We start from the raw sequence: 15,937 nt of genomic DNA, 5'->3' as shown, positions 1-15,937 counted from the left end.
ATCAATTGATTATAAGCATAATTTTGTGAATCCATTCATTCACTGGTGCCGCCACCCTATTCTTCGAACAATTTCAATAAATAAATAAAAATCATGCATTGAAATTTTTTCCAATAATTTGATCATTTTTAAAGCTTTTCAAAATTATTTAAAAAATTCTTATAAATTTTAGCATAATATTTACAACAAACTTTCGTGATGGAATCGTCTCCAAGTTAGAATTTAAAAATTTTTAAATGAAGTAAGAAAAATGTGTAAACAGATAAGTCGGTAATTTAATTATAATAATATGATCATTAACAATTTTGACATTGCCCCTTGAAGCACTGATCAGTGATCGTATTCATTGTGAAAATAAATTAGTTTAGATTTTGTCTTTATCGACAAAACAAGCCATAATACGAAAAGATTAGATTTATTCAATCAATTTTCGTAGCACTAAAAAGAAAGATCCGTTGTTTAATTCCGACACTCAAATGGATATACGCGAGAAGAAATCCAAAGAATTTATCACGGAAAATAATTCAAATGAACATGACATTGTTGTTTCCGACGACAGAAAATACGCATGTGATATTTGCCAGAAGGTATTTACACTAGAAATAAGCATGATAACACACCGAGACACATATCACAATAAAGAGAATGATTATGAATGCGACAAGTGCGAAAAAAAATTTGTAAAAAAATCGGGCTTGTTTACGCACCAAAAATTAGTACACAAAAATCGCATAGTTTTCTCATGTAAGAAGTGCGAGAGAAAATTTGAAAATAAATCAGCTTTACTCAAGCACAAAATAATATTCCACGAAGTTTTCAAAAACTACTTATGTAACATTTGCGGGAAGAAATTTGAAGGTAAACGGAGTTTGCATTTGCACATAACAATAGTCCATGATGGTCGAAAAGATTACGCATGTGACCAGTGCGGAAAAAAATTTACACAAAAAACGAGTTTGCTCTCCCACCAAAGGATAGCCCACGAAGGTCGCAAAGATTTTTCATGCAACAGTTGTGAGAAGAAATTTGGAAAAGCATCTGATTTGTTAAAACACCAAAGAACAGTACATGAAGGTCGTAAAGATTATGTATGTGACAATTGTGATAAGAAATTTGGGGATAAAGGCAATTTGAGAAGACATCAAAAAACAATCCATGAAGGTCGCAAAGATTTCGCGTGCGACAAGTGCGAAAAAAAATTTGCAAAAAAATCGAATTTGCTTTACCACCAAAAGACAGTCCACGAGGGTCGCAAAGATTTCGCATGTGACCATTGCGGCAAGAAATTCGGATGTAAAAGGAATTTGCTCATGCACATAGAAACATTTCATAAAGGTACAAAAAATCACTTATGCGACAGGGGCGAGAAAAAATTTGGTAATTCTAGAAATTTAATAGAACACCAAAAAATAGTACACAAAGATTGCAAAAATTAAGCATGCCACAATGGCGAGAAACAATGATGTTGGACAAGTGTGAATATGTATAGATACTTAGACAGATATTATTTTTTTTCAAATCATGCTTTTTCGATTTAACTCTAGTTAAAATAAATATATTATTCTTAAAAATGAATTTTGTGTCAAAAAGTGTGAACTTCATCTATGTTTACGTAAGATCGAAAAATCATAGCGATTGCGGGCGTTGAAAGGTTAAAGAGAAAATTTTCCTTGGCATGGTAACTGCGAAAATTATTTGAGTTATACAGGAGAAAGTAGTTTCCAGTCTCACTCTCTCTCTCTCTCACACGCGCAATATAGCCACGTACACTGCATCTCGCTACTTCGTTTGCAACCCCTCGCTCACACGTGTTTAGATCGTAGTGCGCGCGTAGTGCAGTCGAGACAAGTTACCGCAGCGTAAGTTATTAAAAGTGAAAATTATTAACTTTGTACAACGTGTTAGATATATATTTCATAATTGTACGTTAGTTTTAATGTTGCAACCGTCAACGTGAGTTTCGCGCGTGAATTTGTGTATATTATATAAACATTCGTGCGAGACACGTTCGTGATTGTTCGTCGATCGGTCGCGACAGTGACAGCCTCGTGCCGCGTGACGACGAGATAGGCAACATCATAGAGAAATTGAGAATTACGCCGAAAGAGAAAACGACGACGAGCGAGGAGGACACGATGGCCGAGAAAATTCAACGTCTTCGACGGTTCGACGGTTTGTGCAGGGAATTGAAAAATTGTCGGGTTACAAACGCCGATTTGCAAACCGAAGCGATCATCAACGAACATCTCGCGCAGCTCGATACGTTGATCGAAAACTGGCCGATCGGCGAATTGCCGGATCTCCGAGAATACTTCAGTCACGAGGAGATCGATTGGCTTCTCACCCAAGCGGTGACCAACAACTTGACGTGCTTGTGATTCCGTCGTCGAAAACGACTCGTCGAGTTCGTAGCTCGGCTACAGAGACGAGCCCGACTCGAGTGAAGACGCCAGCGAGCCGCGATTGAGTCGCACCACGCCGATACACTGAGCGACTAGATGCAACAACGATCATAATAACTTCGACGAAGGTAATTTAGACGACGTCATCAGTAAGCTCTTTAAAATTTACGACAAGTTCGGGGCGAACCACGTCGACAAGCTGGGCGAGACACAGTTTCACGTGGCCTGCCGGCAGGGCTGCGCGAACGCCGTCGGGAAATTTCTCGCCTCCCCGGCCAAGAGCCCGATTGTCGCGAGTACCGGGAGGTCGATCCCCCACTGTACCAAGGCCAACAGGAAGGAGCTGGTCGAGGCGCCGCTGCGGGGAGGCGCCCATCCGAACGTTGCACGCCATCTGCATGGCGAACGAGTGGGGCTATTTGGACAGCTACAGGTACGACGAGCTGATGGAGCTGTTCTTCGAGATCGACGAGCTGATGGGACGGAGAGCGCAAGTCGACGCTCGGGACAGGGCGGGTTGGGGCCCGTTGCACTACGCTCTGAGGGTGGGCTGCCGGGGTCTGGTCGATATTCTGCTGAAGAACGGCGCCGATCCGAATCTGGCCAACGACGACGACGACTACGCCGCGGTGGAGTCGTTCTTCGCGGTCTGCAACTCGCTCGGGAGGCGGATCGAGGTCGATGCATATATACATTTTTTTGGAAATAAATTTAAAATACAATCAATTAAAAACGAAGCAAAGCAATTCAATATTTTTTAAATTTATTTATTTAAAGCATATGAAAAATCTACAATATTTGATAAATCATAAAATAAAAAAAAGTCCGAATCAGCTCAGCTCGATGATGGTTTTACAGCGCATTTCTCGAGAAATATCTTCGCCAAGTCCTCGTCCCTTATAATATCCTTGGGAACTACTCCATCCGGGTCGGGCAAGCTCGAATCGGCGCCATTCTTCAGCAGCCATGGGACCATAATTCTATTTCCTGTCTTTAGAGCCAAGTGCAGCGGTGTGTTGCCCTCCCTATCGCGAGCATTGACTTGCACTGGCTTGTATTTTTCGTGGCAGAGCGAGAATATCATCTTCGCCAAGAACCAATCGGAGCTCGGATGAATGGAGTTCACCGGGGATTTTGCAGGTTTCTTGCAAACGACGTGCAGCGGAGTCCTACCTTTGTCATCGGTTAAATTTGGATTAGCGCCGCTTTTCATCAGTAAACTAAACAATTGTCTGCGTTGTAAAGTCGTTTTAGAGTTACACTTTGCCGTCAACAAGAAGTGCAGCGTCGAGTAGCCCTTTATGGTCGAGACGATATTGGGATCCGCACCGCGAATCAAACATTTTCTGACGATGTCTACACGGCCCAAGTGGCAGGCCACGTGGAGATGCGTCATTCCGTTATTGGCGATGTAATTTACATCGAAGCGATTGTACATGGAGAAAACTTTACAGCGGACGCAACATTCCTTGTGGTTCCTCGAAGGGATGTTTTTGTATGGAATTGTATTCTCGCTATATTTCAACTCTTCCGAATGGGCCATTTTTCTATATCCACTTGCACACACACAAACACAGTCGCTATAAATGATGTAAAATTTTCGGTCTTAGCTGTTCACGTTGCGACGTCTTAACCTGTACTGTACTGCGACTATTCACGAACTGGGATGGATTTAATATGAAAGTGAAAAAACAAGTGCTCGAGAGCTGTATGTGATACACTAGATACGTGTGTCGTAGACAGGCACGAATGCACGACTGAGAGAGAAAGAGAAAGTCACGATGCGACTGAGTCTAGGCAGTTGATTGGATTATGCGCGCGTCGATCGTCACACTGCAACTCCAAAAATGGACTCAGAATCGATTGTTTTCACTCATTAAAAATATTTTTACAAATATCCAGCAATATTGAGGTACATGGGCCTTATTTTATACATCCTAAAGAAAGTTTTTTTGCATCACTCGTCATCTTAAATAGTTTCAAAACAATTGTACATAAGTAACAAATGTGTCCTTCAATTATGTAAAATTTTACATCATTACAAATATAGTGCCAGTAAACGTGCTCGACAATAATTTTGACCTCTCTAACTGTACGAGGGTCGTTTTTCAGAACGAAGGTACTCGATTCGTAGAATATTCAAATCTTAGTTGCAGCTTCGCTATAACAATACTTGCACACGAAAATCGTTCTAGTAAAATAAAGTGTCCCCTCCGTGATCGACGAGTTTTTGAGCTAGCAATTTTTATTTTTGAATCTGGTGGCGTAAAAACGTTCGTTTTTACAAACAATTTTTGTGCAGGATCGGAAAAAAAATTTTCAACTTTGTTGTCGTTGTGAAATTTGATAAAGGTGCGATTTGTCCCCTCCGTGAGTGTCCCCTCCGTGACAAATTCTCATGTTTGCAATAAGAAAATAAATGGATTAGATGATGGCCGGTAAAAAGTAAATATTCCATGAAAAAACAAAGAATCAAGGGTCAGAAACTACGGGGGTCCGGAAAAATTAAACTCAAAATAGAAGAAAATAATTTTTTCAATTTTTCCAATATTGCCCATTTTACCCACTCCAAATATCACACTTTTGAAATAATGCACCATATATGAAGGAGGACTGATCCTCTTTTACTGTAGCTTATATACGACTAAATTTGCGCCCGCCCTAGTGGTGCAGCGTACGTAGTCGGCTCGATATGTGTCAATAATTCACACATATCTTGCATGCGCGTGTACCTTAAAAAACCCTAGGGCCACGCTCTTCCCGAAATCGGTGGAGCCGCGGCCACCGCAGTTTTATAGGTTTTCTAGGACATTCATTCATCTCGCGGCAGCGCTTGTACATTTCTTTGTCTTGCGAATCGTATTTTCGCAAGAGTTTTACAAACGTTTAATTTAACAGAGACCTCATAAATAGGTGACGGTTTTAGGCCGCTCAATTCGGCATTGTACACGCTGGCTGCGCGTGTCCGCAATGATGTTACTTTTTAATTGCCGTGTGTGTCATCGGAGTTATGCATAGAAAATGTGTGAGATATATTAAATTGTAATTCGTGCGTAACCGTAGCTGCTGCGTGCGTAGCTGCTTCTCGCAGTTTTATTAATTTCTTTTTCATTGAAAAAGGTTACATCGTAGACTGTAACATAGGCAACCGCACACTTCTGCATGTATGACTTTTACGTGCTGAGTCAATTTTTTAAATCTACTTCTAATAATTCTTTGGTCAATAATTATTTCTTAGTTTTTAAGAATAATTTTACAATTTTTATGGAAGTTTATATGAATTAACAATTATTATTTTATTATTAAAAAATTATTTAAAAACGAACAAATTGAATTTTTCCCGTGCATCATTCAAGTTTACGCTCCATTTTTGGAGTTGCAATATTTGACGATCGACGCGCGCATAATTCAATCAACTGCCTAGACTCAGTCGCATCGTGACTTTCTCTTTCTCTCTCAGTCGTGCATTCGTGCCCGTCTACAACACACGTATCTAGTGTATCACATATAGCTCTCGAGCACTTGTTTTTTTACTTTCATATTAAATCCATCCCAGTTCGTGAATAGTCGCAGTACAGTACAGGTTAAGACGTCGCAACGTGAACAGCTAAGACCGAAAATTTTACATCATTTATAGCGACTGTGTTTGTGTGTGTGCAAGTGGATATAGAAAAATGGATATGGAGAAAATGGATATGGAGAAAATGAATATGGAGAAAATAGCCTGGTCAGAAGAGTTGTTTTATTGCGAGGATACAATTCCAATCACATACATCCCTCCAAAGGACGACGAGGGATTAAGGTACGTCTTGAAAGAATTGCGGGAGCTGCGTAAAAATGTCAATTGGGATATCGAAGAGGAGCGAAATTATTTTTATGGTAATTTACTCGGACTGTTTGATCGGAACAAGAGGCGGTACATCGATGGTCTCCAATTCATCTTTGAAAAGAAGGAGTTTGACTATATTCTCGGGGACTGCATAAAAAGGCCCAGCATAATCTATAAGCTCATGACTCATGGAGACTACAAAGACCAGCCCGACGTGGATGAGAACGGTATGCCAGTGACACGTTGCACCACTCCGTTGCATCATGCTGTCGGATGCGAGAAACAGATCGTCGAAATTGAAAAGCAAAGTACCAGCATCGACGTCATCGATAATCTTTTCACCATTTACGATCGCTTCGATGTAAATTACACCGATGAAGACGGACTGACGCATCTCCACGTGGCCTGTAAGTTTGGCCGTGAAAAAATCGTCAAGGAATTCTTGGATCACGGCGCGGATCCCAATGGCGTCTGGACGAGCAAGGGCTACTCGACGCTGCACTTGGCGTTGGAGGCAAAGTATATTTCTAAAACGATTGTACAACGCAGACAATTGTTTAGGTTACTGCTGAAACGCGGCGCTAATCCGAATTTGGCCGATGCCGAGGGTAGGACTCCGCTGCACGTCGTTTGCAAGAAACCTCCAGAATCCTGGGCCAACTCCATTCATCCGAGCTACGATTGGTTCTTGGCGAAGATGATATTCTCGCTCTGCCACGAAAAATACAAGCCAGTGCAAGTCAATGCTCGGGATAAGGAGGGCAACGCACCGCTGCACTTGGCTCTGAAGACCGGAAACAGATTTATGGTCCCGTTGCTGCTTAAGAATGGCGCCGATTCGAGCTTGCCCGACGCGGATGGAGTAGTTCCCAAGGATATTATAAGGGACGAGGACTTGGCGAAGATATTTCTCGAGAATTGCGCTGTAAAACCATCATCGAGCTGAACTGATTCGGATTTTTTTTTTATTATTATTTTTTTTATATATGATATTTAATATTGTAGATTTTCCATATGCTTTGAATAAATAAATTTAAAAAATATTGAATTGCTTTGCTTCGTTTTTAATTGATTGTATTTTAAATTCATTTCCAAAAAAATGTATGTGCATCTATTCGATTAAGCGTGTAAAAAGTTATCTTGGAAAATAACAAAAAAACATCATTTAAATTTTTTCATAATGTAGCCCAATTATTTAATTGCATTAGTAAATGATGCCATTTATTCCTTTCACTTTACCCTTTTAACTTCTAGCGTTAAAGTGAAATCAGTAAACAACGTCATTTATTTTTTTTTTTAAAGAATACATAACGCAGTTTTCTCTTTCGAGGTTTGAAAATTACTCTTTTAGGTTTAGAGTGTAGATTTAACTGTTCAACTTTACAATTTTAGCTACATGAAATACATTTTCCTTCGTGTTTCCTATTGATGGTACGTCTATCTTCGATATCAAGGTTCATGATGTTAGTTTGAGGATATGTCAGTATATTTGGGAATCGGCTTTTCTACATCAACTTTTAAATTATGAGTTAAATTATGAGTATTAAAAACATTATGATAATTAATGTTGAACCCCCGATTGTTTGAAAACTTTTGTTAGCGCTGATTTATTATTGAATTTTAAACGACCGATATCTATGATATCATTCAAAATTTATTAAATACAACCAAGTCGACTTATAATTTATTAGAGTTTCAGAGAAGTAAACATGCATTGCTGTACAGTTTCTCTTTGCGCAAACGCAATTCTGCGATCATTCGACAAGTATAAAGCGAATTCGAGCTTACGTATGATCGAGAAAATTTTATTCACATTTTTACAGCATACTGAGGCGCGTTCCTTAATTTATCTGTAGAAAAATGAAAATGTTCGTTACCTCTAAACCATGACTTACATTAGTAAGAATACTTGGTATTATTTTCAAATCATAGTAGCAGATTAAAAGCATTTTTATAGAAGAAAAGAACCAAAAATAAGACAATTGATTTTAATTAATACATTTATTGACTGACTATTCTATCTAAACTGACATTTTGTTAAATGAATGGCTAATTGTTCTCAATTATCGGAAGCGAAGGCTTTTCCTAGAGGTATTCAGTTTAAAAAGCCGGAGAAGAAAATATCGATGAATCAATCGTACTTTTCTGTACAGATATAGCTTACTCGTCGAAAAGTGAAAGTAAAATCTAATCGATTGTAACGCTTAATACTTTAATTTTATTAAATAAAAGAATTAAATAAAATAATAATTAATTTCACATCAACCTTTAAATTTATCAATTGGAAATTATAATAATTAATTATTCTAATGACTAACTGTTTTACCATGTGTTCTCAAATTAAAAAAAAAAATTGAATAATTGACACAAAGAAGCGAAGCGTTACAATCGATTAGTTATTATTTTTACTTTTCGACGAGTAAGCATGATTATCTGTACAGAAAAGTACGATTGATTGATCGATATTTTTTTCTCCGGCTTTTTAAACTGAATACCTCTCGGAAAAGTCTTTGCTTCCGGTTATGGAGAACGATATACATAATTCTTCGAATTAACCAGGTTTTCGAAATAAAAAGGTTCGAATTAAACAGGTTTCACTGTATAAGAAATTTATTCACAATGTCAGTTTAGATATGAATAAATGTATCAATTAAAATCAATTGTCCTCTTTTTATTTCTTAACAAGTATTTTTCCTAATGTAAGTCATGGTTTAGCATACGCTCGTGCGCTAACTTCACTTCGCGTTACCAGAAAGTGCGACTTATGTATCGGAAAAGGGGGCATAAATGTGAACTTAGCACAGTGCTATAAAATCCATTTTGGTGTCTGAATTAAACCATGGATCCTTCTATTAAGTGTGACAGAAAATCAATGAATAAAATTGATCTTCTGGTGTTATGTCTTGTTTCGTCGGGAAAGACAACATTTAAACCGATTTGTTTTTACTACAAACACAATTGACACAGTTGACGCGATATAGTCCATACATACCATCGAGAATTTTTTTGCCTCTTGTGGGAATTGACCATACTCCATCTGTTGATGAAATCGAAAAGCTTTGGTTATGATAAAACTGATTCAAATACAAAATATTTTTTGAAATATAAATTCTCACACTTTCTCCAAATATCTTCTACTTATAAAAAAGAGAACGGCCGAAAAGCGAAGCCGCGTAAAACGACCTCTGATTGGCTGACACTGACGACGACGCCCGACTCTATACGAGTGCCTGTGCTGCTAACTGTCAACAGACAGTTAGTACTTGAGTAACCTCAAAATTCGAATGAAAAAATTGACGCGCGCGAAGCGCGTTTGAAACGTACTATTTCTGAACTATTTCTGAATCTTAAACTAACCTCAAAACCCAAATAAAAAAATTGATACGTGCGTCTTAAACGTCTAGTATAGTAAAATTCGCTACAAGTCAATTTTCACTGTGGAATATAGCAATTTTTATAATGTCTAATAAAGATTTTTGAATTACAAAAATAACTCGATATCATAGGAATACTTAGAATGTACATGGCAGAAAATTGACACCCGTAATTCGATTCTGGAGCGCTACGTCACCCTGCACAAACACTGAAGCATAATTTTTTTTTTATTTTACGTTTTTTTTGTGACCTCCTTCATGAATTTACTGATTGAAAGTGACCTATGAGTTCGATCACCTCGCCCGAGGTTGTGACCATTACCATTGATCTTCTGAAGAAGTGTATGCGACCTTGGTGCTGTAACTCAATCGTTACCCTCTAAAAGTTACGACAACTGAGGTGAACTTTGTAAAAACGTAAAACGCCACAAAACGCAAAAGAAAAATTTTTACACACAAAATATACGAAAATGACTCACGGAAACAGCTGTTTTTCACTGAATGATCAAAATTTTGAAGTCTTAAAAAATGCAATGGAAAGGGGACAAAAAATCCTACTCGAAAATGGAATAAAATTTTTTTCGATTTTAAGCTCCCTTTTAGCCCTTAAACGGCGAGCGGTTTTAAAGTAAACAATTTCATTTTTGGACCAAATCAGTTGCGTGTAAAGACGATTACGGCCTTTTACGCGTGCCATATAAGTACACAAAGCTCGGTAAACTTGATGCACATCTATCAGTGTCGTCTGTGGCAACGTCACGAATCGAAATACCATACACACGCACGCACGCACGATACAAGTGTATATATAACATAAAGTATGAGGTCCCGTAAGGCGCGAAGCGCGCGTCATCGCGACCCATCGGCACAAGTCCATAGGGTTTTGATTACTTGTTTTAATCTTCGAGGCCGAGCGGGAGAGAGCAAGAGAGCATCTGTCACTCAAAAGCCCCGGTAATTGCACTCGAGCCACTGTTCCGACGCAGAGAAGCTAAACTCCCCCCCCGCTTCGACTCGTCGCTCGCGTGCGTTTATATACACATTGCTCTCGTTTTTTTTTCTATTCTCGCCACCGCGAGAGAGAGCACCTATACGTATATTCTTGCTCGCTCGATCGGAACGTATGATTTTTTTTTTATTCCGTTCCCTTTTTTGAGGAAAGAGAGAGAGAGAGAGAGCGAGAGATTATTGCTTCGTTGATCATCGTCGTCGTCGTCGACGTCGTCTGAATGAATGAATGAAGCTTGTTGCGTTTTGCTTTATTTTGACGCTAGATGTGTACGTCTATACATTGTACACACTATACATGTGCTCTCTCTCTCGCAATCTCTCTCTCTGCGGCCGTACACACGCACGCACTTGATTTGTGATTATGCCTTTTTTATTGAGCCGAGGGGTTGGTATACGACGCGCGCGATTCATTGCGCGCTTTTTGACGCGCGAAATGCACACATTGTCCGTCTGTCTATCTGTGTGCGTGTATAGTAGAGATGTTGCATAAATCATTTCTCTCGTATACGCGGGACATTATATTTCGACATCTCTTTCGCGCGCGTCAAGTGCGGATAGGAAGAGAGGGAACGAGTGTAAAGAAATTCGTGTTTTTTTTTTTTTTTTTTTTGAGTAATTGTACGTTTATGTTTGTGAAATTTATTATTGATACATCCGCTGGAACTCGGCCGATAGCTCGAGTGCGCGGGCTCGTGGTGGAGCGTGTTTACACACTGATAACGAGATTCATCTTCACTGAAGTACGATCGAACTCGCGTCTTATGGCCACTATAGTTTAGTATTCATGTATATTTACATATATCGTCGCGCGCGTCTATAATACGTATATTATTGTATGCTACATCAACGTCGACTCAGTACTGCACTATGCGGGGCTTCTGCACGATGATCGGTAAGCTGAACTTTTCCAGTTTGCGCAGACACCAGGCCAGCCTGCAGATGTCACCCTTGGCTGCGGAGAAGAGGCGAAGGAGAGAGATAAGTACGAAAGCGAAATTTATGTCATTGTGATGTTCTCGCAGTAAATATACGTACCGCGTTTGGTGCAGCGCTTGATCGCCTTGTTGGTCGCGCTGTCCTCCTGATCGTCCGTCACCGAGCTTACGGTGCCATCGTCGCTTATCTGCGGCAAATTGAATCGTTATTGTATATACTGCGAGAGAGAAGCTAAAATTTACTAATAACAATAAATATAGTGACTTACGATTCCGCTTTTTTTGAACATGCAGGCGAGAAAGCAGGACTTTTGACGCTCGCTCAGGCGCTTGAGGTTTTCGTCGTCGCTCTTGTAGAAAGCTGCAATTACATAGCGAAAAAATTACTAAATTTATAGTAAAAGTATGACATCTTTGACTTATCAAAAAATTAACCATAAAATTTATCAAAATTGTTTAGAAATATAGTAAAAATTACGTTAATAATAGTAAATTTTTTCATGAGGCAAAGATGTCACTCTTTTACTATAAAATATAGTAATCTTTCCTATAAAAGTTTCTTTGCATAGCGATGATATCCAAAATTACCTTGACTAATTCTCGTTTTCGTCAAGCAAGTCTTGATGTAAGTGTCCAGCTGATCGTTCGTCAGCGTGATGTTCTGCAAAATGAAATAATTCACGATAAACTACAATACGACACCAAAAAAAAAAAATTAACGATAAACGTATATAATAATTGCACCAACGTGACAGACGGTAGCCGAGACGAGGAACGCGAGTACAAGCGCCAAACGTACTCTCACCATCGTGTGGGCCGTATAGCTAAAAGCTATATCTCGAGATATTAGATGTATAGTAACTTCGCGCTCGGAGTTGCAAACGATGACTGAAGAAATGTATAATACACGTACACATGCACGCAGACATTACATTTACTCTTATCGAAAACCGGACGCGATTCGAAATCCGTTTTGTGTGTAATATTATGCATATCTCGTTTTTCTGCTGACACGATCGCTCAGCTGCGAGAGATTCTTCTTTTTTTTTCACATATTTTATGATACAGGCGTTCTAGATATCTGCGTGTGCAGCTCGCGATGTTTTTCCTCCTATATTCGCGCGCATTGTATGTGTACTTTCATTGAGGAATGCGACTGGCAGCTTAGCATCGAAGGAGAGAATTTTGTTTTAACGATCGATCGCATGGAGCAGAAGAAAGAAAATTCAATGTTATAAATCAAGCAACGTCGTAGTAGAAAAGCTAAATGTAAATAATGGCTTGAAGTAATTTAGCTTGTTTTCGGTGAATTTTTTTTGCTTCAATTGTGTTGCAAATATTGACTTAATTATTTTAAAAAAATGTAGACTAGTTTTCAACCAATTTATATATCATAATATTACGCCTTGACCACTAGATGGCGAGATACTAACATCTCTAAAACTGCAAGTGTCGATATCAACACACTTAAATAAACTCGATGATGCAGGCAGGAGGGGCTTCGAGATTTTGAAGTTAAGATTGTGGCTAAGAACAAACATTTTAGTTTATTCAAGTACGAAACGAACATTTATTTACATAAAAAACTTAGAATTAAATTACACAGCTAAAATCGATTAAAGAGTTATTAATAATATCCCATGCGCGACTCGATCCTGTCCATCGCGATGTTCTCCTGCCCGATGCGGCCCACGAGTACCGAGAGATTCGCGAGAGAATCGCTTGATCTCTCGGGCTCCGCCGATGACGGTCGTTCCTTGTCGTTGCCGCAGGAATCGTCGCTTTGACAGAGGCTCTCGGGCGTCTCGGGCATCTGGTAACTGCTACTACAGGTCCGATCTTCGTCGATTTTCATGCCCTCTAGGCGTTCGATCAAGTCCTTCGCTGCGAGTCTCCGCCGCGTCTCTCTCAAAATTTCGTCGTTTCTCTCGGTGCTGTTGGCGACGTCGAGCTTCTCGAGTTCTCTCAAGATCCTCATGAGCTGCTCCGCCGTCTCCAAGTCTCTCTCCATTCTCTCGATCTTCTCCTCTTGGCTGATGCCTTTGTCGTCCTGGACCGATCGGTGTACCCGTTCCTCCTCTCTCACATCGCCAAGGGACTTTTTACTGCTGTCGCTGCTGTCGCTGCTGGTGCTGTACTTCGATCTTTCGACGTTTTCTAAAAATTTCTCCGTCTGTTTTTGCCACGCTCTCCTCGCGATATCCTCCTCCGTCCCCTCGTCACCCCAGCGGCTCGGTACTCCCAAGTCGTTGGCAGCGCAAATCTTTCTGAATTTTTCCAGCCATTTCTTCTCCAAACGCTGGAAATCTTCCGCGTCCATGAACTGCTCCAAGACACTCTGGTTTTCGTCGATCAATCGGAAGAGGTCGCGCAATTGTATCTGCATCTCCAGTTCCTCTCTCTCCTTGTTCAATGCGCTCAAATGTTTCAATTTTTTCAGGATTTCACGGTGGGATTCCACGAGCTGTTTCTTCTTCTCCGCCGCGGTGGAAGTTTCGTGCTCCCTTTTCATCTCTGGTGGATCCTCCGGACAGAGATCCGGAGTCACAGTCCTTTCGGTCGTGGCTTTGGCCTGCTCCTTGACTTTTGCTTTTGTCGTCGGTGTCTCTGCTTCCATCTCCTCGCTAAACTGCTTTACCTACGAACGACGTTTTAAATCCAAGTAACGAAGTATTTTTTGCTCCACTCTAAAGGGCTTTATTTCATTTTTTACCTCATTTACGAGACGCTGCGTCTCCAGCAAGTCATATTTTATTTTCACCAATTCTTTTTTCATGATGCCGTAATCGTAGATGGTCGCCCTGCCTCTTTCGACCCTATCGAGGAGTTCCTGCGTCACCTTGAACGAATCTTCGATCAACTTCATACCGTGCTTATTCTTCGCCATCAACATATCGAGGGCGAGAAACGACGAAGCGTCGGAAGCTCTGCCCCGTTCTTGGAGTTTCAGCAGCTTTCGGTACCTACGTTGAAGTTTGAATCTGTAGCTATAGGCCGTCCTCGTCAACTGATCCAGTTGCACGGCGATTTTTCTTATGTGTTCGACATCCAACTTAGGCTCGGAGGAACTACTCGGCTCGACAAAGGTGACTCGCTTCCGACGCTTCGCGGGCTTGGGTGAGCTCGCTCCGAGAGTCGGTCCTTCGTCGTCGATCATTGGCTTCCGCGTCGACATTCTCGTTCTCGGGCGTGGCACGGGTTTTCGTTCGATCTTGTTGTCGGCTTCGACCGCGAGATCCCAGAAGTGGTTGTAGCACGGGGGACAATAGAGCACGGGCAGCGACCAAGCGTCCTCTCTGGCGTTCGTCGTAGTGCCGCACGCCCAACACGCCAGCATCTGAAAAATTGTAAACAGTCGAGCATTAGTTTATGATTGTGTAACGGTTTCGTATTGCCTAAGAGATTTTACAGCACCTAAACGTACGTAAACACCGCGAATCTCGTGTTGTAAAATGACGCAACGCTCAAACTTGATGTATACCAAAACAAAATTAATTCGTTGGTTTAATTATCAAAACACACACTCGTACGCCCTAATTATATTCTAACTAAATTATTCTAACAAATAGGCTATATCTTCCAAAAGAGTCAAACTGAGAAAAGTCTCGCGAGCTCACTGTAACTGTCATGCAGACGATCGCCTTTACCGATCGTCGCGCCATACTCAATGAACAGTTTGAAATGTGAACATTTTTATACATAAGTGTAATCAAAGATTAATTTTGAGTAACGTTAAAACTTATTACTTTTTTAATATTTGAACGTATCAGGTGCAAAATGAAAAAATAACAATGAAATGTTCTACCGAAAATGACTGAAAATAAGGCGTTCTGTAAAGCGATAGGAATAATAATTTAGAATACCGGTTTCATAAAAAATATTCGAAGTGTATTTCCGAGTACATTGTAAGTCGTGTATCCAATTTTCTTGCTGTAACTGGGGCTAGAATAGCTAAACTACATCTTACAAATTTCACCACATGTTATGAATAAAAATCTAAGCTATTTATCTATTTTATGATTAAAGTGCATGGCGATTTTTCAACAAAAAAAAATAATGATAAAAGGCTTGGCATATTTTTGGTATATCTCGATGAATATAACATTTATGGACGGTTTTTCTTTTAGATATAAATACATGATTTTATTTAAACGCGTTGAAAGATTTATCAAACTATGAAAACTTGAAAAACTCGGAACTTCGAAAATGTTCAAAACGTGGGTTAACTTGAACATTGGATTACATTTTTAAAAATAAATATTGTTATGGAAAAAATACGTAAAAAAAGACGTTTGAGTGAAAGTCACTCGAAGATGCCACCGACGCATAATCTAGCGCGCTCGCATTAAAAAACAATTACATCGCTTATCGGTGAAAGTAAAAATC

General features: G+C 39.9%; 3 protein-coding genes across 3 annotated transcripts; all 3 read right to left on the bottom strand.

Annotated features, from left to right (window-relative positions):
* Positions 1–3,237: 3,237 nt before the first annotated feature.
* LOC111693489 (ankyrin-1-like) lies at positions 3,238–3,945 on the bottom strand. Its single transcript, XM_023458174.1, has one exon. The coding sequence runs from the start codon at positions 3,943–3,945 to the stop codon at positions 3,238–3,240; it is 708 nt and encodes a 235-aa protein (XP_023313942.1).
* Positions 3,946–11,285: 7,340 nt separating this feature from the next.
* LOC106649258 lies at positions 11,286–12,450 on the bottom strand. Its single transcript, XM_014366567.2, has 5 exons — positions 12,300–12,450; positions 12,140–12,212; positions 11,821–11,912; positions 11,652–11,739; positions 11,286–11,568 (listed from the first exon to the last, which is right to left on the bottom strand). The coding sequence occupies exons 1-5, from the start codon at positions 12,357–12,359 to the stop codon at positions 11,471–11,473; spliced, it is 411 nt and encodes a 136-aa protein (XP_014222053.1). The 5' UTR covers positions 12,360–12,450; the 3' UTR covers positions 11,286–11,470.
* Positions 12,451–13,097: 647 nt separating this feature from the next.
* On the bottom strand, positions 13,098–15,091 carry LOC106649213 (calponin homology domain-containing protein DDB_G0272472-like). Its single transcript, XM_014366508.2, has 3 exons — positions 14,966–15,091; positions 14,265–14,888; positions 13,098–14,189 (listed from the first exon to the last, which is right to left on the bottom strand). The coding sequence occupies exons 2-3, from the start codon at positions 14,886–14,888 to the stop codon at positions 13,179–13,181; spliced, it is 1,635 nt and encodes a 544-aa protein (XP_014221994.1). The 5' UTR covers positions 14,966–15,091; the 3' UTR covers positions 13,098–13,178.
* Positions 15,092–15,937: the final 846 nt, after the last annotated feature.

This window comes from Trichogramma pretiosum, unplaced genomic scaffold (assembly GCF_000599845.2).
Source record: "Trichogramma pretiosum strain Unisexual culture from Peru unplaced genomic scaffold, Tpre_2.0 scaffold17, whole genome shotgun sequence".
NCBI classification, from domain to species: domain Eukaryota; kingdom Metazoa; phylum Arthropoda; class Insecta; order Hymenoptera; family Trichogrammatidae; genus Trichogramma; species Trichogramma pretiosum.
The sequence above is the reverse complement of the archived record's forward strand: the minus strand, read 5'-3'. Positions and strand labels throughout refer to the sequence as shown.